A 25,287-nucleotide genomic window follows, 5' to 3' on the forward strand; every position below is an offset into this window, starting at 1 on the left:
CCGTTGTTCTCTTTTGTCTGCAGTCGACCTGATGATGCAAGGGGGGGGGGCTGTTTTTCAGACACAACGAGCTTCTTTAAGAGCAGCAGCTGCAATCAGTTACAGAAAGAGAAACGAGGACGTCTGGAAAAAACGGAGGAACAACAAGATCCTGAGCAGCATTTCTCCAGAAACGCGCTCGTCTTTGGATGTTCTTCTGTCGTTAGATAGAATCAGACTTTGTTTTAATAAAATCTTCTGTTTTTAACAACATTACGTCCATTAAGACATTTCCTCACAACGCTGGATCTCAAATGTGGTTTTCTTCCTTATTAGACAGCAGTTTTACTGTCCAACAGGCTGTCAGTGGGTGAAAAAGCAGCTCAGTGGCCTCGTGGTGGAGTGTCCGCCCTCAGACTGGAAGGTTGTAAGTTCAAATCCAGACTGAGTCATACAAAGACTCTAACCCTGGAGAACCCACGGTGTCAAGTTTGGACGCTGTTTCTCATTTCTTTTCATATATTTACATTTTTTTTTTTGTTTATTTTTTTCCTCTTTTAAAATTACTATTATAGTTTTTTTAAGTTATATTTTGTCAACTGAGATCTGTTTTTATCTAAAATGAACAAACAAAACGCAAATTGTCAAATTGGAGATAAACATGTAACTGTGTGACTCCTTGCTCCCCGAGCGCAGCTGTGTCTGCAGCTCACCGCTCCACCCGGGGGAGGGGTCAAATAGGTGTGAGACAGCTAACTGGACTTTAACTTTAACATGGTCAAACCTGTTCGGGAATATCGAGGTGGTGGATCGCTCAGAGAACTTGAAGATTGAAAATGCACATTTTTATCTATGGGCATGCTGCGGGTCATAGCGAGAACGTATACAACACTTTAAGGGTGAAGTAGGTGAGATGCATCACCTGTACATCATGAGTGAGTGTAACTTCTGTTATCCTTCATGATACATTAATCACACACGACAATAGTTCGTTCTATTTTCATGGGTGACCATTTTTACAGATCTTAACCTAAAACTAAATTGAAGTCCCGCTTCAATCATCATTTTATGTTTCCAAAGCGTTCCCAGTGATCATCATGAGGATTTTCAGCCTAAATCTAAAAACCTGTGTCGTTTTCTAGGGCATAGTTTCTGCAGGAGTTGATTAAAAACTCATCTCTGAGTTCTGGGGGAGATTGGTGGTGCAGAAGTAACCCTACGCTGATTTCCAATCATCGTTTGACTCACACTCTCTCCCACTAGCTTACAGCCCCTCACAAACCCAACCTCACGTTAGCGGTGCAGCAAAAATGCAAACATTGAGAGTCCAGATCCAGATTCCAGCTCAGACCAGGAAAACAAAGACGTTCATGGATCTATTTGTCTGTGAGTGGATGCTTCAGAATGGGGTGGAGCAGGGAGGCTTTGGCCCCTCCCATTTCAGTTTTTTTAAATCTGCTTCACCGCAATTTGAATACAGAAATACTCCTAAATGGAGCTTTAAGCTTAAATGTTTTTATACATGTCATCCATTATCAGGAAAATGTCACAAGAACTTGTTAAAACACAATTTTCATCAGAAAACATTTACATCCGCTCAGTTTCTTAACCTACAATCTCCCTTTTGGGGTCCAACAAAGCCTAACCTGGATACTGTTGGGAAAAGGGAGGGTTGTTTTTGGATTTGGGGTCCAAACTCCACACAGACCCGACTGACTTCATTTTTTAAATCATTTTTACTATAACCTAGCATGTCAGTTTGGCATTCTGTTGATTTGTGTCCATTAAAGTACAACAAGTTGTTGAAAGAACCACATTAATAGTCATGATTGACCTACAGCCGTGTTGCATTGTGGGAAAGAACGGGCTTCGGCTGGTAATCTCACTCCACTAAACACGACATGTTTTTTTATGTTCTCTTTGTCATTTTTATTGAGCAGCTGCTCTGTTCATGGCGGGGTATAAACTGTTACTCATAACCGTTTTTCCGCCGCTGCAGAAGAGCGTGGAAGCCCCGGCCGCCGCCGCTCGCTCTCTCTGACCTCCCCCTGAACTTCCACTGATCCACTTTTCCCAGGCAGCCCAGCCTGTCCTTGTGTGGAGCCTCATTGACTCTAATTAGCCAGCGCAGTGTTTCCCATGTCTTGTGACAGCTTGTGCAGACGGCCAGACCTTTACTCAACCCTCCGCCTCCTCTCCACTCCTCTCCTCTCCCTCCTCCCCTCACGGAGAGGAGAGGAGAGGAGAGGGCTCCTGGTGGCTCCTCGTTTCTGATTCTGTCCTTCGTCGGACATTTGCGAGAGTCTAAAATTTGATTTCAGTCCAGTTGAAGAAAAGCTCAGATCGTGAAGATGGAGCCAGACGTTAACTGTGAGTGACGTTTAGATCAGTGCTGCTGTCTGAGCTTCAGCTCCTCTTCACCGTTGATGTCGTCCTCAATGACTGAAGGATGGAAACCTGCAAATGTACCAAACGGAGAAGCTCATTGTTTCATGCATGATATGAAGTTTATCGCTTTATTTCCCCCCGAGTGAAACAGGGTGACGCAACCTGAGATCAGCTGATAACTGAGTCAAGAGGCTGAGAGGAAACCAAACGTTCACTTTCCAAAAATCATCATTTATGGCGTCATGTCAATCAGGAGTGTCAAACTCAATCACACAAAAAGATAAAAAATACTTATGGAATACTCTAAAACTATATTTTTAAAACTTTAAAACCGTACATTTAATAATTAAATAACTTGATTTGAACTATATATATAGCATTACCTGCTATAACGCTAATGTGAATGCTGTAAGCTGAATTTGGCAGCTGAAGAAGCTAATGCTGAAAGCTGAAGATGCTGAAATTGATAGCTGAAAACGCTCAAGCTCATAGCCAGCTAAAATATTAGCTAAATGCTAATATAGCCAAAAAAAAGGAAGAAAAAGGAAAAAAAAAAACTTATTAGATTAGCCAAAACAGCTAGCATGTAGCTGGAATATTAGCTAAACTTCAAAATACCCTAAAAAACTTAAACAGAAAAGACTAAATTAGCCAAAACAGCTAGCATGTAAAATAGCTAAACTCCAAAAAAGCCTAATAAATCTTAGTAAATGCCAAAATATCCAAAGCTAGCAGAATACCATTTTTTTTTTACTTTAAAACTGTAACTTTTTAACATAATTCTGAATAATAAAAAGGCAGGAATATTATTCCAGAATAAATCAACTTAAACCTTAAATAACTTTCAATATTTTACTCTCTATAAAAATATATTTTGTCAAAATTATCCAAGTTAGAAATGAGCACAAGATAACATTGGGTCATTAATAACAATAAAACAAAATGATCTGGAGGGCCAGCTAGTTATACCCAGAGGGCCGGATCCGGCCCCCGGGCCTTGTTAGAAACAGCGGTTCCCCCCGGCCTGAATCGGCCTCCTCCTCCTGTGGAGAACTCAGCGAGCGTCTCCTCTCCCCGCAGGAGGAACCTCCACGCTGCGCCTCTCCTCCGTGCGGGAGCTGCCCGCTCAGCTGCAGGAGCTGTACCAGCAGGGCTTCGTCCTCGCCGCCGTCCACCCCTTCATCCACCCCTGCGGGCCCGAGTCCAGCAGCCCCCAGCACCACCTGTACCGGGCCATTCTGGTGCGGCTCAGTGACGGGTAAGTCCAGATCTTCAGAACTCTGGGGTTTAAATAAGAACGTATGAGGACAAAAGTCGAAGGGAAAATATCTTCACCACCAAAACACAATGAAGTTAAGATGACTTACGATGACGGAGATCATTAATGTCCTTAATGAGAGTCGTTACGCTGATGGCTGGAACCAGACAGGAAGTGATGGAAAAGATGTGTTTCTTCTGCACCGTCGTAATCTTTGATTGGTTTGTGATTGATGAACCATTTGTTAAACATCTGCCCCCCCATCGTCCTCAGCAGTGGATCAGAACCAAAGCAGCAGAGGACTTTAGGACCTCAGGCTGCGTTCAAACACGCCGTTCCCACAGGAGAGAAAACAGACTCACCCCATTTCTATTTGTAACTCATACAAAACATTTTGTGCATTAGTACAAAAACTATGAAACTCAAAAATATACAATTTACACATGCACACATTCAAATTACAACGGCTTGAATCATGTACAAATCTTCAAAATCATCGCGTCTTACTCACACAAAACCACAATTACGCACAAATCTGAGGTGAGACTCTTTTCATGTCTCTAAGATTCGGCCAGAAGTGATGCGTTTAAACGCTGCTAGAATGTTTGGTCATCAGAGTTTTCTTATCAGCTGCTTTGAACTTGGATTGTGAATAATATCTGTTAAAAACTTGACATTTTCACACTTTCTTACTCAGATATGGCCGATAATGAATATAAAAAAATCTAAATATGTGTTTTGAAAAACACTAAACTTTCTGTATTCTCATCGCTCTTTTGCGGCTGAGTTCTTCCACAAGCAGGCGGCCTCAGCTCCTCCTCGACACCCAGAGAGCGGACAGAGTACCCCCCCCTCTTATAAAGTACAGCGCTCTGGTTGGCAGACGCAGCAGTCACAGCCGTGACGTTCTCAACATCCACGGCGGAGACGATCGGCCCTCCGGCCCGCTTCGATCCGGAGCTGATTACGAGGGTCCGGCGCCGCTTGCTATCCTCGTTAATGGTGACCAGCACTCGGGAAAGCATGTTGTGGGAGGAGCTGAGAAGAGGAAGTAATCAGTTCTGGAAAATGTTTTTATTTTTTAAAGGAATAAGGGTTAAAAAACACGCCTATTTAGACTTTTATATATTAAGTATAGAGCATATTTGATTAAGAAAGTGGAAAACTGTTAAGTTTTAACCAGATAATATTTACAATCTAAGTTTAAAGCAGCTGATTAGAAAACTCTGACGACCCAGCATTCTAGCAGCATTTGAACGCATCACTTACACACGAATCTTTGGAGACGTGAAAAGTCATACAGTAGATTTGTGCGTAAATGTGGTTTTGTGTGTGTAACAAGCGGTCTGTGTGTGATATTTAAAGATTTGTGCGCTTTTTCATTTTATTTGTGGATGTGTAAATTGTATTTGGTATTTTTTTTAATTTCATGATTTTTTTACTTTTGCACAAAATATATTTTATAAGTTACAAATCAAGAATTACACACAAATCAAAAATTACACACAAATCAAAAATTACACACGTACAAATCCAAAGTTACGTACAAATCAAGAATTACGCTCAAATCAAGAGTTATGTACACACAAATCAAAAGTTAGGCACAAATCAAGGATTACATACGCTAAAATCACTGTGAGTCTATTTTCTCTCCGTATTAAAATGCGACGCGCTGCGTCCAGTCCTCTGATGTAGTCCTCTGATCGAGTTCAGCTTCATTCCTGGTTCTCCGGCTTCTTCTTCCCCACTCAGAGAAAACACAACCTCCTGCTGCTCGTCTGCATCGATGTTTCATTTAGCTAACGCTTTAACCTCCGGCGCCGCTGCAGAAACGATCCCACAGGAGAGCTGAGAGAACCTGCAGAGCATTTCTGCAGGAAGACGAAGCTTCAGAGTCATGAAGACACCACGAGGGTTCAATCAAAGATAAACCGAACAAAACGTTTTTATATTTAGAAAAGCATTTAAATTAGTGAGGAGTAATTACGCTGAACGACAGTTGGAGCTGAAGAAGGAGAGAGTCTGCTGGTGTCTCTGCCCGTTTCTCCTCATCGTCTTCCTCACAGCAGTGACAGCTTCATCTGGGTTTGTCAAGCTGTCACTTTTTATCTTTATTTGCTGTAATTTTGACCGAGATGAGCGCCCCGAGGCGTGACCATAATCCCTGCTTGCTGTCAATCAGCCTGGGGTGAAGCTGAGGGTCTGCACAGTCTCGTCTGCAGCATCCAGACCTTCACGGGACACCTGTCCTCCTGAACCGGGTCCAGAATCTGAGAAGAACGAGGCTCTAAAACAACAAAGTCCAGCTTAGATGTTACAGGAGACTGGAGACACGAAGAATGTTTTCGCATATTTATTGAGGGTTTTGTGGTTTATGTAGACCAGCCAGACCTGTCCGGTCGTCTGGATCTGGTCTTCCTTCAGTTCCTGGAGTCCAAATTCAGCTTCTATTCTCCTCAGATCTGGAACAAACTTCCAGAAAGTCTTAGATCAGCTGAAGCATTCAGTGTATTTAAATCCAGTATAAAACATACATGCAACACATTTCATTTTTAGTTTTATCTTCATAATAACTCATTTAATGATCATTTGAAGTATTTCTCTGAACTTTGTTGTAATGTTTGATTTAGTTGGAGAAGAGACTTTAAAATGAGGCTGAAGATCCTCCAGAAACATTTTTAAAACTCCTACAAACGTTATTAGCATTTGTCTTTAGATGTCACTCACTGATAAATTAGGATTTGACTTTATCCAACTGGATCCTGACGGTTTCAGTGATGCTGCGTTCTTCTGACTCGCACTAGAAGCTCAAACTTCTCCTGAACTCTTAAGAAGTTCCTTCATCAAACCGTCTGAATCCAGCTGAAAACTAAGTTAGAGATCTAAGGAACTTCCTTCCTCCAAAGAAGGAGTCGTCACAGATCAATACGACTAGAACTTCCTGTGTACTCCTCTAACCTTCACTGTTGCTCCTCTGCCGCTGAGGGACTCATTACTTTAGGTGATCACCCAGGTTCTTGTCCTTCCTGTCTTTTTTTTTTTTTTCTTAAATTAAGAATCACTTTTTTTCCCAAGATGAACATTTTACAGACACATTCCAGTCTCATCATGACGTCACATCACTTATCACAAGAGTTTTGTAATATTTGTAAATTAATATTCATCACATTTTGTATTCAAGTTGTCAAATATTTAAGACTAAATCAGTTTTTCAGAACTTATGTCATTAAACTGAACTTCAGTCTATTAAAACACTTGACATCTTACTTGGAAAATCTATTTCCTTTTGGTGAAAGTGATTCGATTTGTTTAGTTTATTTAAATAAAATCCAATATTATTTTGACATTTTATTGTGATAATTACATTACCTGTGTATTCACAGTCACAAGAACATTTTGACTCGTTAGTCAGGGACAGGTTTGAGTATCCGAGTTTCAGATCCTCGTCACAGCTTCAGGTCGTTAAGACTGAGGCGTTCTCCGCTCAAACGCTGTGATGTTTCGTTTAAGAAAACGCCTCAGGAAACTGTTTGTGTTGAACCAGCGTCTGCCATGTTAACCTTCACGCTTCCGTCTGACACGTGAGTGCACATTTGTGTGATTCAACCGCCAATCACTAATGTCTGCGGAGAAATTACAGTTCTGAATGGAAACTGCTGACACGGCAACTCTGGACAATCTACAGAACTGCAGCTGGAGCATTGTGGGCCTGCCAACTCACAGAGGGTCGCTTGACCATAAACTGACGTCTTATTTGCATTTCTGTTAAGATGACCTCTTTAAGCTTCGTCAGCAGAAGTGGATCCACCAGAATCTGAGGATGACGCAGCATCTCTGTGAGCAAAACCTCCATGCAGGTGAGGGAGGCAGAGGAGCAGCGCCTGAAGAGAGGGAAAGACAGCAGCAGGATAAATGTGATCATAAAAGAAAACACTGACAGAGATGGAGTGAAAGGGCCAAAGGAGCCTACCCAACACAACGCGGGGCCAGGCTTTGTCTCCAGCGCCTGTCACCATGGAGACAGATGCTCACATCAGTTCATGCTCGGGGGAATCCAGCGCTGCACCTCAGGTTTGAGGAGAGCTGATCAGAATCAGGAGAGAGGCTTCACTGAGAGAGGGACGGGAGGAGGAAGAAAGGAGCGGGAAAACAAGCCGGTATCTTCAGCAACTAAAAGGGAGAAAATCAGTTCAAGACCCACTCCGAGTGAACAGGATTTTTCTGTTTTTAACATTGTGGCATTTTTCTGGTGATGGAGATGAAAAAATATGTTCTGAGTATTTCTTTGTTCAAACAGTTGTAAATCAGGAGCAGACGATTAACAATATCCCAGCTCCGCCCCTTCATGATGCATCCGCTTACAGACAAACAGATCCATGAACGTCTTTGTTGAATCTGGATCAGAACTGGATCAGAACTGGATCATAGAATTGATATTGAGTTTTGTAAGCTAGTGGGTGTAACAGGTCACCAAACTCTTGGTCGGATCATTTCTCAGGTCAGTAAAAAGGAAAAACAACTAGATTAATTTATCGAGAAGCTTTAAAACATGTATTTGATAAAACATAATATAAATAAGTACTTCAAAGCAGATATATTCACTCACACCATTGATCAGAACATTGATCACATTTACATGTCTTGAGACCAAATCTAAAAAACAGTGAAAATAATGTTTGAAAATACCAAATCTATCTGCAGATTTTCTCTTGACCCTGTTTGGTATTAATTGTTTTATTTAAACTAAATGTTGGAACATTCAAATATTCCATGTATTATTTATCATCTTTAGAATATGTGCAGGTCAGGCACTCTCCCTCCCACTATTCCTGGTGGTTTATGACACGGAGACGGATAGCGATGCTTTGATTCGGCTCTTCAAAAGAAATAAACCCGACCTCTCACCATCCGCGTCCTCCGTGGCGAGTAGAGGCGGGAATCTCGAGACTCCTCACGGTTCAGTTACGATTGGATTATGAAACAATCTTTAATGCATCCCAGATCTATCCATGATCTGTTGCACTCTTACATCCATCCACGACTCAGAGGGGAGTGTCTGATGACGCTCTGCAGAAACTATGTCCTAGAAAACCACCCATGCTGTATGATTTTGACTAAAACCAGCATCATGGTGATGAAAAGAGGCACTGGACGCTTTGAGAAGAGATCAGAAGATGATCGGAGTCCCGAGCAGACACCTGCATGTGTTAAAAACCAACATCATGTGTGCCGACACAACCAGGACAAAGCCTCGCCGCTCCGTCCCGGCGGGGGCGTCCCGGCGGGGGCGTCCCCGTCAACCAGGCGCTTTGCATGGAGGCTGTGATGCTTCGGGGGTCCACACACAGCAGGAACTGCTAACGGCTGCGCCGCCGCTCTGCCATACCTGCTTAAGCGGCCTGTAGCTCCAGAGGCTCTGGAAGGCTCTTTGTCAGCGGTGGCGGTTAACCTGCTGCGGACGGCGAGCAGGGAAACTGCGAGCAGCCAGAATGGATTGGGCTGAATGAAAATTTAAAATGTCAACTGTCAAATTTCCTGGTGTTCAATTTGGTCACGATGAAATCGGGTTACAGTTCAGCAGGCAGTGTCTGATGGGATATATTCATCATTATTGGGTAATTGGACGCAGCTCCCATGTGCTCAAGCGGCGAGAAAGTCCAAGAGGAAGATGGAGGAGGAGGAAAATGGAGAGCTACAAGCTGAAAACCATCAGAGTGGATTTGCTCAAATAATTCACAAATGGGAGAAAATGTGACATTAGAACAGGCGTATTATTAAAATGCCACAATGTGAATAAGTGCAAATATAAGTCTGATGCTCCCTGACTGGGTCGTCATAGCGATGGTGGCTGAGAGGACTGACACGCTCTTTGTTTCTGCTGCGAAGGGGTGGAAAAATTCACATTTTCTTAATTCACTGAGAGGTTTTAACTTGAACTCTTTCTCTGGTAGGAGGGAAGAGCTTTTGTCGGTTAAAAAAGTGCAATTAAACTTCACTTAGGAGATGCTCTGGGATTGGAACGGTGAGGAAATAATCTGAGACGGTTCTCGAGTGTCTGCCCTGGTGTGGTTCTCATCTCATGTCTCGGACGATAAAGATCTAGAGGTGTAACGATTCATTCTAACAATTCAATTCGTATCATAATCTGTGGTTGAAGATAAGATTTATATCGATCTTCATGTTATATAGGCTAGAGTTGCTACGTTAGCTTGTTACATACGCAAAGTTGGACGCCATATTGGAATGGTCATGATGTCCGTTTACTGATGTGTTACAATTACAGCTTCAGCGTTTTTAGCTATCAATTTTAGCATCTTCAGCTATCAGCACTAGCATCTTCAGCGGCTAAATTCAGCTAACAGCTGTTTTTATAGGATAGAGGACGCTCTTCTAATGTTTCTGATGCAATAAAGATAAAACCTTGTTCAGGTGTGCACAGTATAATACAGGTTATACATGAAATACTCTAAACAGATCTGAACAGATGAAGAAAAAAATGTAATTCTGTTTGTTCAGAGGAGATTTAATGTAAACAAAAGGTAATTTCTTCATCTTTGAGTTCTCTGAACAACAATACAACAACAGCAGAACCACTTTTCATACCTCAGTGAACAGGAAGTAATTGGAAACCACAGATTTACAGATGATGTTTCCACCACGATGCTGAAGTAAATCCCAAAGAAAGCCATTAACAGGTAATACACAATTAGTTTCCTTGTGAGCGTTCCGCTCCAGCGGGAGCGATTAGGTCCGACACAAGATGTTCTACGGCAGAGCAGCACCCCCAACCCATCTGTGGCGAGGCGAGGGGGAGGCCGAGCAGGTGGACTCGCCCAGCGGGAGGCTTCCTGTTGGTGGGCAGACCGCCGTTTGACACCCGTCTAGCCGCACGGGGCCTCTGCGGCCGACAGCCACGCTGCACGCTGCATGAAAAGAGTTTGACACGGAGGAGGTGGACTGCTGGGAGAGTTCACCCCGAGGCCTCCCTCCAACACAAACGCTCCTCGTCTAACTCCTCCTGAAAGCTCGCAGTGAGTCCTTCATTTCAATAACTGGAGAAACGAAATAGGAAAAAAATTGGAAAAGCAAAATATTGTAAAAAATCCTATACAGATTAAATAAATGTAATTTATGCTTAAATGGTTTAAAAAGTTACATTTAAATAACTGAGAATCCACCTTAAAAATACCAAAAATATTTAAATTTTGCCTTTTGATCTGAATTTAAAGGCTGAAACTCAGTTTTTTGTTGTTTCAGTTCTAAAATGATTAGATTAAAGCCATGAAAAAGTTGAATAGTGACTTTAATCCAACATTTTCACTTTTCTTATTTTTTTTTACTAATTCTGATTTAATTACAAAAATCTGACTTTTTTTCTCAAATTCTTTTTTCTTTATCTTTTTCTGAGTGTTCTGACTTTAATCTCAGAATTCTGCCTTTTTGTAATTAGAATTTTTACTTTATCTGTTAAGAATTATTCTAAAATAATCTTAATTCTCTGATTTTGTTTCCACATATGTGACTTTTGACTTAAAATGCAGATTTTTTTTTCTCATAATTCTAATTTTTATTTCAAAGTACTGACTTTTTGCTCAAAATTCTCACTCAGAATTCTGGTTGTATTCTCCAAATACTGATTTTATTTGATTAGAATTCCTTCTGTAATCTCAGAATTATGACTTTTTTCTCATATTTAAATTTAAAGTCTCAGAATACTGATTTTTTTAACTCATAATTCTGAATTTTGTCTAAGAAAACTCATTTTAATCTCAGAATTTTTACTATTTGTTCAGAATAAATCTCAAAGTAATCTCATTTTTTTATTCCACATTTTTTACTTTCATCTTAGAATGCTGATTTTTTTTGCTCAAAATTTCAAATTTTTATTTAAGAAGACTGATATTTTGACAATAATTCTAATTTGAATCCCATATTTTTGTTTTCAATCTCAGAATATTGACTTTTTTCCTCAAAATTCTCACTTTAATCTCAGAATTCTGGTTTTATTCTCAAAATTCAGTCTTTCTTTGATCACTATCATCTCAGAATTGTGACTTTTTATCTTAGAATTTAGTCTGAAATCTAACAATACTAACTTTTTTTTCATAATTCTGACTTTTTTGTGAGGATTTGACTAGAATGGTGGATTTATGTAAACCTCTTCGTTCAGTAGTCACATGCGGGAGAGGAACTTTTGCAGACTCAAAAACTTCTGGGTGACGGGAACAAAAACAAACAAAAATATAAGATGTTTCTACTTTACACGTTTCTATCTGAATCTGAACGATTTGATGTTCCAGCCTGAAACAATGATGCTTCTGTGTGAAATCCTGCCACCTACAGACAATAAAAACTGATGATTCATTTAGTTGTTTTTAAGAGCAAAAGGAACCAAATCTTTCAGGTTCTTCTGCGGCTCAAACACAAACAAAGTCATTTATTTGTCTTCAATCGAGCGACAGAAACGCACTAAAAGCACATTCTGTTTGTGGACAAAGAAGAAAGCAGACACTCATCAGACAAACACTTGAAGTGAAACAGAAAAATAAGAAATCTTCTTGTGTTTTCTGGTGAGAAAAAAAGACTTTTGTGCCTCAAACAGTCAGTTTGAACTTTAAAGGAGCTCTTCAGGTGTTTCTGTTCTCCACCAGAGCTTTTGCTAAAGAAGTTTCATTTAAAGATGAGAAGAAAAACAAATAGTGTTATTTTACAGAACATTTTCATCAGCGTCGTTTGTTTCTTAAAGCTGCTGTTTGTTGGTGACAGGACGTCTGTTGTCGAGATGCTCCACATCGCTGACACTAATTGGAGCATCTGACTGGAAAATGATGAATTAGCTGTAAGACAGAGAAAAAGTGAAAACTGTTAACTTTGATATAAACTAAAAAGTCTCTCTAATAAAGTAAATTCTGCAGGAGCTAAATCAATTCTAAAAGCTCTTAAAGTAGCATCATGGCTCTAAAAACATATTTATGTCCTTAATAAATAAATAAATAAATGATCTAAATTAGCCAATTTGTTCAAAAGTGGTAAATAAAGTAATGTGTAATAGCTGAACTGGGTCCTCGTTGCTTTATTTTCTCAAAAACTGTTAGCAAAAATTAATTAGCAAAATCAGAAAATATTAATTGCAGGACAAAATAATCGATTATAAAATGACTTTTCAAAAACAGTAAATAAACCTAATATATTATCATTATACCACACTATATTTTATTGCTAAATTTGCTTTAAAAAATGTAGACAGCTGAAATGAGGAAACAGAAATGTCGTTTGTGAAGTTAAAAAGAGTAAAAATTAAAAATCATGAAAATCTAATTTCATTAAGCAGTAAGAATAGATTTTTATTGTTATTATCAGAGATGAATTTACATATGCTTTTTGATCAGAACATCTATCATTAAATAAAAAATAACTTACAGATCCGTTATTTGCAATTAGTAAATCGTAAATTATTGAATAATTGAAGAAAAAAATATATATAAAAATGTGCAACTAGTGAATACAAAGTACGTCTTTACTTAGAATTTAATAAATTACAATTATTTGAGCTGCATTGGTCATTAAAATGAAGAATTTGCAGTTAATAAGGGTTTTAAAATAATAATAATAGTTAAAGCTGTGTGCAGCATTGTATGGACCGCCGGAATAGCCCTTCCCAACCGGACAAATACATGAAAAATAGAATGGAATAGAATGCCTTTATTGTCATAATACTTGGTACAATGAAACGCAGGTTCAGTTCTCCAATGTGTCCGTTAACCAATGTCATGGATAAGTGAGAAACCTCCCTGTAAATCAAACTAGAATAGACTCGTCATTGAACCTTCACCTGACCTGCTCCACTCCATGAAGGATCCATTCATGAAGATCTGGACCCTTTAGCTCCGTTTTACCAGTCTCAATACAGCCTCGATACTACAAATGTTGATCTCTGACTGACAATTTATGGGTTATTCTTCAGTTTCTTTTCCAAACTGGTATTTTTCTTTATTGATTTGTTTATTATTTTAAACCCTGTGAGAAGGAATCTTGTTTTGGTTAACATCGCTGCAGAAGTCTTTATGATTCTGGATCAATGCTCTCCTAAAAAAATGTTTATGTTGGAAAATATGTTGAAAAGACAATAAAAAAAACAATTAGGAAAAAAATTAACAAAATGAACGCATTAATATCTATTAACACTTATCAATAACCCTCCCTGAAACAACCGTCTTCCACCGTTTCAGCCTTCCATGGCGTGCCTTAAAGGGTCACCAAACAGAGCAGTTGGAGGCTGACTCCGCCCCCAGCCGAAATGAGAAAATCCAGTCAGAGGGGTGGGGCTTGGGGGCGGGACTGTTATCATTACTGGAGCTGCAGATCATGACGTCAGACTTCTGAAACTTACACGGTTTGACCAATCACAAAACTTTCAAAAAATTCAACCTGTAGGGGGCAGCACACAGACAGTTTTTGACTATATTTTCAAGAATTAAATAATTTTAATTTATCAAAATGGGACAATGACCAACAGACAGCACTTTTAAAGCCCATTTATAGAAGTCAACAGACAAAAAAGTGGATTTAGGGTTTGGTTACCCTTTAATTTCTGATAACGCTCACTTCATCGGGCACTTTCTCACTAATACTATGGTCATTTACAACAACAATAAATACTCAATCGATTTTTAGTACTTTATTCTCGTTTTTTTTTAGGTTTGGATCACTTTTCACCAAAAGGTGAACTATCATCCACTGTAACACGACAATGCGTCGCTGAGAGGAAGTGACTTTGATTGCAGCGTCAAAAGAATTATGCTAATCATCAGTTCAGAGGTGATTTATTTGTTTGTTGTTGTCCAGATCATGAATCAAACGTTTGTTTTGAAGAAGTCCGCAAATATAGAAGAACATTGTGACCAGAACTTCTTCTTTAGACGTGCATCCACATCCTGCAGCCAATCAGAATCGAGGATTCACCCGGACCATTTAAAGTGCAGAAACACAATGTTTCTTATGGCTTTATGTCAACGTCTTTGTTTTTTGGAGTAAAACTGCAGAAATTAAAGTCTTTAGAGTTCTGATTATCTTACTGCTGATGTGTTTTGTACTCAAACGTTACACTTCTGAGTTAACACTTAGATTTAAACATTTCAGACAATAAAAACTAAGAGAAATATTTTCTCTCATTTTGTTTTATAGAATTTAACTCGTAAAACATTTAAAAATGACTAAAAGTGTGATTATTTTTTAATTGATTGACAGCACTAATTTATAGCTAAAAACATCTTAAGAAATTGATCCTGGAAGTTTTTAAAACCATCCAACGTGCACAGTGGTTTGAATTTCAACAGTTTTGAATCAATAGTTGTAATATTTATTTGGATCTGGAGACAGTTTTTCCTGTCGCACAATGACAGTTGATCCCATGGAAGCACCGAGGACAGCTTCATGCGTTCTCCGTCCAAGTGCATCCTTTGACAGGCAGAGCAGCTCGCAGGGAAGCGTCTTTAACCTTTCTGCTCATCGGCGGTGTTTGTAAAGCCAGAGGTCACGCAGAGCGCAGCAACACGCCAACAGCATCCGTGTGAGCACAAAGGCCCCACGCTGAGGAAGAGGGTGTGTGGCTCCTCCGCCTTGTCAACAGGATGAGAGGCAGGGAGATGGATGCTGGGGCTTTAGTCTCCTCCGGGGCTGGCTTTGGGATTTCCTCCAGAGGACAGAAAAGAAAAATACGGCTCTTTATAAATAGATTCTCTGCGCGGAAAATAGTGATGCAGCCTCAGCGGGGAGGGCTGGCTGAGACTGGATTTGCATTGAATTTCCTGCTGTCTGTCTGTGTTTGCTTTCATCCTTGTGGGTCTTTGTTTCACTTAAGTGTTATTGTATTTTGCTCTTACCCCCCACAGGGCAACAATAGATTAACAAAGCTTCTTGATGCAGAATCATTTGCCGATATGCTGCTCCTGTCAAAGCACGCTCGCTGTTAATGGCTGTGCTTTAGAGTGTTCGCATGTGTCCACCCCTATGCATCATGGGTATTTGTCCATCTGCGCGGCTGGAGCTCAGCATTTCCTCTTCCTCTGCAGGGTGGAGAGGAGTCCGGCGGTCTGCCCGCAGTTCAAGCTCCAGCTGGAGGAGTGTCTGTCTGCAGAGCAGGTTCCCACCCCAGAGCTGATCCAGGGCTACGTCAAGAAGGTAGGACCCCCCCCCCCAAACAGGCCGAGGGTTGGAGTTTGTTACTCCATCAACTCTCAGCTGATCTGCTGTTTTCATGCTCTCAAACACAAGAAGAGGTTCTCAGGAGTTAACCACTAAGAAAACATGAAAGGGTTTTTCTTAGCTCTCAAGTCAGGTGAGTCACATGACCACGACAGGTGTCTTCACCTTTAACCTGGATCAATTCGGTCAGAGAAAACTTCATAGTCGATCACCTTTGAAACTGAACTGAGACTCAATAGAGACAAAAAGAGAGACTTTACTGATGCTCAACAAACTTCAATCAAACTCAAAGTTGAAGAAATCACAGAGGAATTTAAGACAAAACATCACAAAACTTGCTGTTTTTTTTGGAAAATTTACTTTAATTGCAATGAAAAATTGATTATAAATTTCAGAAAATTAACAACTAAAATTTGATTTATATAGATTTGTTTATACACATAAAAACATAAAAGAGAGAGATTAAATAAAGATACCGTTCCCCTACAAGTAAATACATACAAAGAAGAAAAAACATAAGCACAAATGTCTTCTTGCTATAAAAGTCTCTGTTCTTGTTTGTAGTTTTGGATTATAGATTATATATTCAAGTTGAATATTGTCAGATTAAAGTTTGTGTCTATTAAAGCATAAGCACAGCAAGAAGGAGTTCAGGTTTTTCACAGAAAGATGAGTTTATATATAAAACAATCACAAACATGGGAAGAAAATAATTGTGATTATTTTTTTTTTAGTTAACAGTATTTTTCGACCACTGATTATCTTCAAATAATCACAGCATGAAATCACACACCAACATACATTTAGAACGTTTATCTCTATTTAATGCTGTCAATTGATAAAAATAATGAATCAGATTAATCCTACTTTTGAATAGTGGTTAAAGTTAAAGTGTGTGAAATTTGTTCTCCGTATTTGACCCCTCCCCCGGGGGAGTGGTGAGCTGCAGACACAGCTGCGCTAAGGAACCATTTGGTGGTTTAACCCCCAATCCAACCTTAATGTTGAGAGTCAAGCAGGGAGGAACTGGGTCCCATTTTTAGAGTCTTAAGGAGAATTACGGTGTTTTATCGCGGATAAACCTCATGTAGAAACCGCTGTTCTAGCATGTTAAAAACCACAGAGGACTTCTGCTCCCTGAGGTGTCCTTCATTTGTGCTAATAAATATTAACGCGTTCATTCTTTTAGAATAACCACGTGTATTAGCATTCACAGCCCGATAATAACTGATTTCAACTAAGAAAACACAGGACAGGTGTATTTCACCTGTCGTCACAGGAAGTGGAGTGACTTTCACCCATGATCTCTCCACAACATGTAGAACACAAAGAAAGTTGTAGTTTAAATAACTTTAATTTGAACCAAAGAGGTCCAAAGAGACGATTTGGAGATGTTATAATCTATCTCACAGTCGTTTCTGCATTCCATCTCTGCACTTTAATGTTCTTAACTTAATAAAGCAAATGAAGGAAACCTGCACAAATATGTTTATTTCTGAGACGCTTCGATTTACATCCTTGATTAATGTAAATTTAATGGATGGAAACCTGGTGCTCAGATGCGCTTGTGATGAAGAGGTTCTGCATTTATGCATAAAATTAAGACAAAAAAGTGGAGCTTCTTCTAAATTTAGACTTCATTAGCGATAAAAAATGTCTTTTCACATCACAAAACTCCAAGAATGTGGGGATCTGCGGTCGGGCTGGGATGGAGAGTCGACGTTTGGTCGAACACCTTTGGGAACTGAAAAGGTTAAAGAGGTCACATGACCACAGAAGGCTCCTCCTCCTCAGGAATGTCCGGTTCTGTTCAAAACAAATGAGAATTTTTTACAATGTGAGAAAAAGCTGTTTGTGTTTACGACTCCATAAACCTTTTTTATTCCCTTTAATCCCAGCTGCCTCTGATTTGGACTGGAATGTTTTTATTTTACCGACTCCAGATGTGAGCGTTTAACCCGCAGTCTGTCAGACGCCATAAATCACTCTGACGGCTTATTATTGATGAGGATGTCAGCGAAATGTCTTCATTTGAAGCCGAGATGCTGGCGGGTCTGTGAATTCTGGTCGGGATCTTCATCAGTGTCGACAGAATAACAGAGAGGGGGCGCCGCTCCGATTGTTGTTGTTCCTGCTCTGATAATTTGGCCAATTTTGAGGCACTTAACATCTAAAAACTCAAACCTCAGGCGATGTGTGAAGTGCATAACGTCACCATGGCAACCGTGCAAACATGTTCACTGAAGCCTGTGGAGCGCGCTCAGCTTCACATCAACTACAAAACATGTTATCCAATGTTTGTCATGTTCACAAAGGAAGAAAAGTTTGGTGATAATGACAAAGACGCTGCTGACTCGGCGCTTTTGAGTGTGAGAGGAAATGAGCCTCAAGTTGGTATAAAATGTTTTTTTTGATATATTGAGTCTTTACTCTGTGTTATCACGTATTTACAGTGAACATCAACACGATGGGCAGAGAAAGACCTTCTGTGTTGGATCTGACGTTCCAGACAAACTGATGAACTTTGTTCAACATACTCTAAAAGTACTTTTACCCCAAAGTATGGTTCGTTCTGTCCCATGATCTGGCACACCAACCATATGGAGGCTGATCTGAATCTGACCGTGGTTCAGTGGAGTCTGGGGTAATCTCTAAAGACTTCCAAAGCTTCGGGGTCAATCCCACTGCACCCCAAATCCAGCAGTGAAACCACAAAGAAATGAAAAATACACGTTTTTACTCTCCAGGCTTCTAGTTTCCTCAAACCTTTCTTCCTTCGTTCCCTGATGGATGGTAAACCAGAGAAACAGGTTTCTACTGCCACCTGGGGGTGAAACGGGGCAATCTGTGCTAAGGCTCAGGTCATTGTGGGTAACATGTCGGTGAAGCTAAGCTATCGTACTCTGGCACCTTAAACATGTCCACACTGGAAGGACAACTTCTAAAGTTGACGTAAACTTGAGAAAATCCCCTTCAGAAAGCCGAAGGTCATTCTCAGACAACCAGGAATGTCGTTTTTCTTGTGGAGTCCCTCCAGTTAATGTAGGAGTCAAAAGATTGTTCCCTTCTAACTCCAGGGGTCATTGAAGGTATTTGTGGTCTACAGGTAGACCACTGATTAGAAGGTCGTAGGTTTGGTTTCCACTTTGTCTGCCCGTTTGTTTATGTGTCTTTGGACAAGTTCTGGTGGTCTGGTTACCACCTTAGTGGGCGACTGACTTAATGAAGTTAAATCCGAAGCACACTCTATTTAACCCTTAGTACCAACCGCCTTTACGGCTGGTTTCAGGCTGTCTGCGGGTGAAAAACGCTCAAAATATCAAGGTTTAGACCGCTCTGTGAACCCATAGGGATAAAAATGTTCATCCACATTTTTTCTATGGGCATGCTGCGGGGGACACTTCAACCCGTAAGGGTGAGTAAGGTACAAGCATGGAGACGCAGGTGTGTCACACAGAGTTTTCATCTTTTACGAGTCGACTCCCTCATAAGGAAAAAGTGTTAAAATAACTTTGAGTGTGACAGAGATCTCTGAGCGCATTCATCAAAGCAACATTATTAAGGATTTGTTCCCATTTTTAACCCAAACAGGGACTCACATCTACATTAGTGCTGTCTGTGATTATAAACCCACACCAGTTATGATGTCAAAGAGGGTCCATCAGCAGTAGACTGCAGGAGAACATTCATGTGTGGAAGTATCGATCATCTACAGCAGGAGGGTCAAAGTCAATCACACAAGGAGCCAAAATCCAAAACACACCTGAGGTCACAGGATAAACATTTAGGGAACACTCTAAAACTACATTCGTAAAACTTTAAAACCGTAACTTTTTAACATAATTATGAACTAGATATATAGCATTACCTGTGATAATACTAGTGTGAATGCTGTAAACTGAATTTGGCCACTGAAGATGCTGAAATTAATAGCTGAAAATGCTGAAGCTGATAGCCAGCTGAAATTTTAGCTAAATGCCAAATTAGCCTAAAAAACAAAAAAAAAAGAAAAACGTAGGTTAGCCAAAACAGCTAGAATGTAGCTGAAAAAAATAGCTAAACTTCATCCTAAAAACTGAAAAAAGCCTAAATTAGCCAAAACAGCTAGCACAAAGCTGAAATATTAGCTAAACTCTAAAACAGCTTAAAAAACGTAAAAAGAAAAGCCTAAATTAGCCTTAAATAACTTTCAATATTTTACTCTTCATGAAAATATATTTTGTCAAAATTATACAAGTTAGAAATGAGCACAAGATAACATCAGACCATTAATAACAATAATATGAAATGATCTGGAGGGCCGGATAGAATTACCCGGAGGGCCGGATCCGGCCCCTGGGCCTTGACTTTGACACGTCATCAACAGTGATTTTTATTTTCTTGCTGCAGACAGAATAAATGTGCTTTCTATGATTTCCTGCTGACAGGAATCTGACTGGAAGACAAAAACCGCCTGTTTTCCTCCGTCTGACATGTATGAATGTAATACAGTAAAAGTTGTGCTTAAAGCTGCTTAATGGAACAGCTCGTCGGTCTGTTTTCCCGCCTGCAGATGAGATGAGCAGGAAACGGATTTCCTCCTGAATGAGCTGTGAGTTCGTGTTGGTTTTCAGAGGTGCTGCTGCAGAAAGCCTGTTAGAAATGGCACTTCAGATGATTTCCCATACACCCCCCTTTGCAAGCTGCAGCCACATCTCCAGCCTCAGTGTGGGCCTTTCAAGCCTGCGTCTGAACTGTCTGCACATTTTGCCCTGATATTAGTGATGCAGCTGCAGTCCTGTAGGACCTCATTACTGCTGGTTATCATTTTAATCTTCTGAGCTGGGGAGGGAACATGAAGCCATTCTAGAAATCTATTAAAAGGGGAAGTGGGTATGGATGAGTGGTCGGGCAGTGAGCACAAAGAGCTGGCTTGCTTTCTTTTTTCCTTTCTGTCCTCCACCTCTCCGTCTGAGGGAGCGGCTTTTATTTTTCCTCTCCTTGTTTCCTTCCTTTATCTGTCTCAGTGTCTCAGCCTCTGTCATTATCCCTTCAGCCTCTCTTTCTGTCATCCCGGCGCTCTCGCTGTCTGTTCCTCGGCTCTCCGGGGCTTCATCTTGACCTTCAGACACCTCCTCCTGGTGCCACTTTAATAACTTACCAGGGAAATAGGAAATGTGGTCTCAAGTTAAAATTGAAATAGAGTTTTTTTTTTTTTACCATGGGCTGTTGATATTCTGGTGGCAGAATGCGGGAAGTTATTTTTCATGAAGTTTGTGCGCCGCATGGTTTGGGCTAATGAAGAGAAACGACGCGGTTTCGACCTCGAAACCTCGTTTTCTTGACCTGAGCGTTCTTCTCCCCTTTGAGCCGCAGGAACGTCTTTGTTCATTTAGAAGAGGCTCAGAAGAATGCTAATTTTAAAAGTTAATTCCCGAGACAGCAGAGTGTATAGGACATGACTCTTGAACTAACTAATTTCCAGAAACCCTTCCGTTTATCCCTTCTGCCTCCCTTCGGTGTGGGCTATCATATCAATGCTGGTTTACCGTTTACTCCTCCTCCTCGTCTTCTTGGATGTTACCTTTGAACGCTTTAGGAGTGAGCTGGTCACCTGCAGCCTATTGTGACTCGTTGCTGATTTTCCCTTTAAAGCTCTTTAAGCTGGATTTAGTGAGTCGTTTTGGAAACACGTGATGCAACCTTAAAGGTCAACTATTGGGTCAATAAGCCCAGAAGAACCGACCGCGTTACATTAAAATGGATTTTCCTTCAGAGAAGTCCCACAGCAGGAGCAGCTGCAGGCGTCATAACTGCACTATTAAGATCAGGAGGTTAAAATGTTACCGCAGAGTATCAGGCCTAGATGGCAAACAAATAAAACCGCATTAAATTATGACTTGAAATCTCTTAAATTTATGAGAAAAAGTAAAAACTGTCAAATTACGAGAATAAAGTTGTAAATTTATGACTTAAAAAGTTGTGACCTAAATTTATTACTTGTTTTCTTGTAAATTTAAGCGTGTTACAGTCATAAATTCATTACTTTATATCAAGTAAATGTACAAGAAAAAAGCCATAATTTTATAAGAAGAAAATTCCTAAATTCACAAAAAAAAAACCTAATACATTTACAAGAAAAAAGGCGTGAAGCTACAAGGAAGGATTCATAAATGTATAAGAAAAAAGTCATAAATTTAAAAGAAAAAAAGCATACATTTGCGAGAAAAAAATGGATAAATTTATGAGAAAAAAGTTATAAAGCTACAAGGAAAATGTCATAAATTTAAAAGAAAAAAGGCTTACATTTATGAGAAAAAGTCATAAATAATAATAAAAAAAATGTCATACATTAATAAAGAAAAAGTCATAGATCTACAAGAAAAAAGTCATAAATTTACAAGAGAAGAAAATCATAAATCTACAAGAAAATGGTCATTAAATTTACAAAGAAAAATTGCACAATTTTACAAGAAAAAAAGTCACAAGTTCATAGGAAAAAAAAATCATAAATTTATCAGAAAAAGTCGTAGTTTTACAGGGAAAAAAGTTAATACATTTACCAGAAAAAATTCCTAAATTTACAAGAAAAAAGTGACAACAACTCAAAAACTTAAGAGTGTTGTTTGAAACGTTTGAAGGAGCTGCTGCTTGAGGTGCTCCTTACTGGCGGATGTCTCCAGTCATTAACCCCCATAAGGGGGAATTGTGTGTGTGCCAAAATACTTGTAGTATTGGAATTTTGTGTCAATAAAAAACACTTATTTCCTGATGTGGATGAAAGAAAAAAAGAGATAAAATCATTAAGAAAACAGAGGGAGGTGGAGATGATTAACAACCAGAACCAGTTAAACAACATTTAGGTTTGAGAGATTCTGCTCGATTCTCTTTTGTTGTTGTCATTTTGATTCCAGGGCTGCAGATTTGTATAAAAGATCTCTTGCAGAAGAGACAGCAGTAAAATCCTGTTGTATGTTTTGTATCGTAATGAAGAGAGTCGAACACAAATCTATTGAATAGAAAAAGACTAAGAAAGTCATTCTTTTCCATAACTATCAATGGACAAATCTTTGCTGTTTTAAAAAAGAAAAAGAGAAGAATAGTAGTTTTTTGTTTTGTTTTAGTACCACAAAAAAGTATTTTAAAATGATGATTTTTAAGCAATTATCAATTGTTTCAAGTAGAAATATGAAAGTTCCTCTTATTTCCATTTCCAGACGGTGATGAAGCCAAAAACCTCCTCCACCCTCGTGATCTTTGATGCCCCTTTGGGGGCAGATCTGAGGCCACAAACTGCAGCTCTGCCGGATTCATTCTTCCCATTTTCAGCATGAAATATTTATTTCCTTTGAGTAATCGTTTAAAAAAACAAAGCCGAACAACAAAAAGGGCTCAGAGAGGCCTGGAGGTGTGGAATGAAAGAACAAAAGACAAAAAAGAAAACTGCTTTTCAAAACAAACAGTCATTTCAAAAGGACAATAAACACATTTAGTATGAAAAATGGTGCAAATTTTACCAAAATTGTTAACACTGTTTATAAAAACAAGTAAAAATCAGATTTTCCGTCAACATATTTAACTCCCCGTCATGTTTTATAGTGGCATTACGTTTCTTTAAAAGCACCATCACCATATTTAACGCAGAACTTGTAAACAAATTCCTGATTCTGCTTCTATTACCGCGGAGGTTATCTGCCATCTTCATCCTGTCTGCTGGTGTTTATTGCCGAGAGGGAGAATGAATCTCTCCTGAACGATTCCACGTTGTCAGGCGGGAGATTTAATGAAATGATGATGACAGTCGTAATTTTAGCAGCAAAAACAAATTCAATCATTACAAGCCGTCGTTTTAATCTATGGTTTGCATCAACATTACACAGCCAGACCTGTTCATTTCTCTCCCTCCGACGGCCGGCATTACCAATAAATGAGATACAACAGCAATTCCATTTCAACATATTGGTAGAGGGAGTGAGATGTGGAAGCACCCACAGAGCATTCAAATAATATTAAACAATATGGCTGGAAACAGTCTGACTGTTTTCCAATTTAATTTCATAGTGAATAACCTGCAGTTTGATTTGATTTTGACTTTTCTCCCCTTGATGTGGCTGAGAGGCAGAGGCGGCGGACGCCTCGGCCTGGCGGAGCGAGGCAGAAATGGAGAACGCCATCGTTTATGTTCCCTGACAGTTAACGCTTCAATCTGACTCGGTGGCAGGACCCCAATACTGACGGAGAGCGACAGATGATGACGAGACCGAGAAAATGGCAGCGCGCTGGATTCAGGATGAGGCCTGGTGTGACTGCGGGTGATGGCTTCTGCCATCCCATCAGCGGCGGCGTGATTGCAGAGGCTGCAGTGGATGCAGGGGGAAAAATATGAGGCGGGAGGAGGAAACAAAAACGAATTCTGGTTTTACATAAATGAGCTAAAACTATTTCTGCAAATTCTACATCCTAAGAGGAAAAAAACTAACATTATAAACTAGATATATAGCATTACCTGTGACAATGAAAGTGTGAATGCTGTGAGCTGGATGTGGCTGTTGAAGATGCCAGTGCTGATAGCTGATGATAGAGTTTAGATAAATACCATTTAACAAAAAAACAACTCAATTTTGAAAAACAGCTAGCATAATACTAAAATATCAAATAAACTCAAAATTAGCCTAAAAAATCAAAAATGTTTATGTTAGCAAAACAGCTAGAATACAGCTGAAATATTAGCTAAACTTCAAATTAGCCTAAAAACTGAAAAAAGTATGAATTAGCAAAAATAGCTAGTGTGTAGCTGAAATATTAGCTAAACTCCAAAACAGCAAAAAAGTATTAGCCAAAAAGCTAGCATGTAGCTGAAATATTAGCTAAAAACCAAAATAGCCTGATAAACAAAAAAAAGCCTAAATTAGTCAAAATAGCTAGCATGTAGCTGAAATATTAGCTAAACAAAACAGCAAAAAAGTCTCAATTAGCCAAAAAGCTAGCATGTAGCTGAAATATTAGCTAAACTCCAAAACAGCCTGATAAACAAAAAAGCCTTAACTAGCCAAAATAGCTAGCATGTTGCTGAAATATTAGCTAAATACCAAAATAGCCTATAAAGCATAAAAACCTGAATAAGCTAAAATAGCTAGCGTGTAGCTGACATATTAGCTAAACTCCAAAACAGCAAAAAAGTATTAGCCAAAAAGCTAGCATGTAGATGAAATATTAGCTAAACTCCAAAATAACCATGAAAAAAAAAAGATCTAAATTAGCTAAAATAGCTAGCATGTTGCTGAAATATTAGCTAAACTCCAAATTAGCCTAAAATACTTTAATAAATGTCCACAAAGCTAGCATAATATCATTATAACTTTCAATTTTACTGCACTCCGAGTTCATATAATATAAAGTAAGCACCAGTGATGGTCGTTATTGTCCCGGGCCACAGCCGATCCTGTATAAAGGTCATGCTGGTGATTCCCATGCTAGGA

General features: G+C 39.5%; 1 protein-coding gene across 2 annotated transcripts in view; it reads left to right on the top strand.

The window, feature by feature from the left end:
- Positions 1-25,287, top strand: part of LOC112136714 (raftlin) — a 288,034-nt gene that overhangs the window by 193,825 nt on the left and 68,922 nt on the right. For both annotated transcript variants that reach the window (XM_024258595.1, XM_024258596.1), the window contains exons 7-8: positions 3,448-3,625; positions 15,697-15,805. In XM_024258595.1, the coding sequence (XP_024114363.1) occupies positions 3,448-3,625; positions 15,697-15,805 (287 nt within the window). The remainder of the gene's footprint in view (positions 1-3,447; positions 3,626-15,696; positions 15,806-25,287) is intronic.

This window comes from Oryzias melastigma, linkage group LG16 (genome assembly GCF_002922805.2).
Source record: "Oryzias melastigma strain HK-1 linkage group LG16, ASM292280v2, whole genome shotgun sequence".
Taxonomy (NCBI): Eukaryota; Metazoa; Chordata; class Actinopteri; order Beloniformes; family Adrianichthyidae; genus Oryzias; species Oryzias melastigma.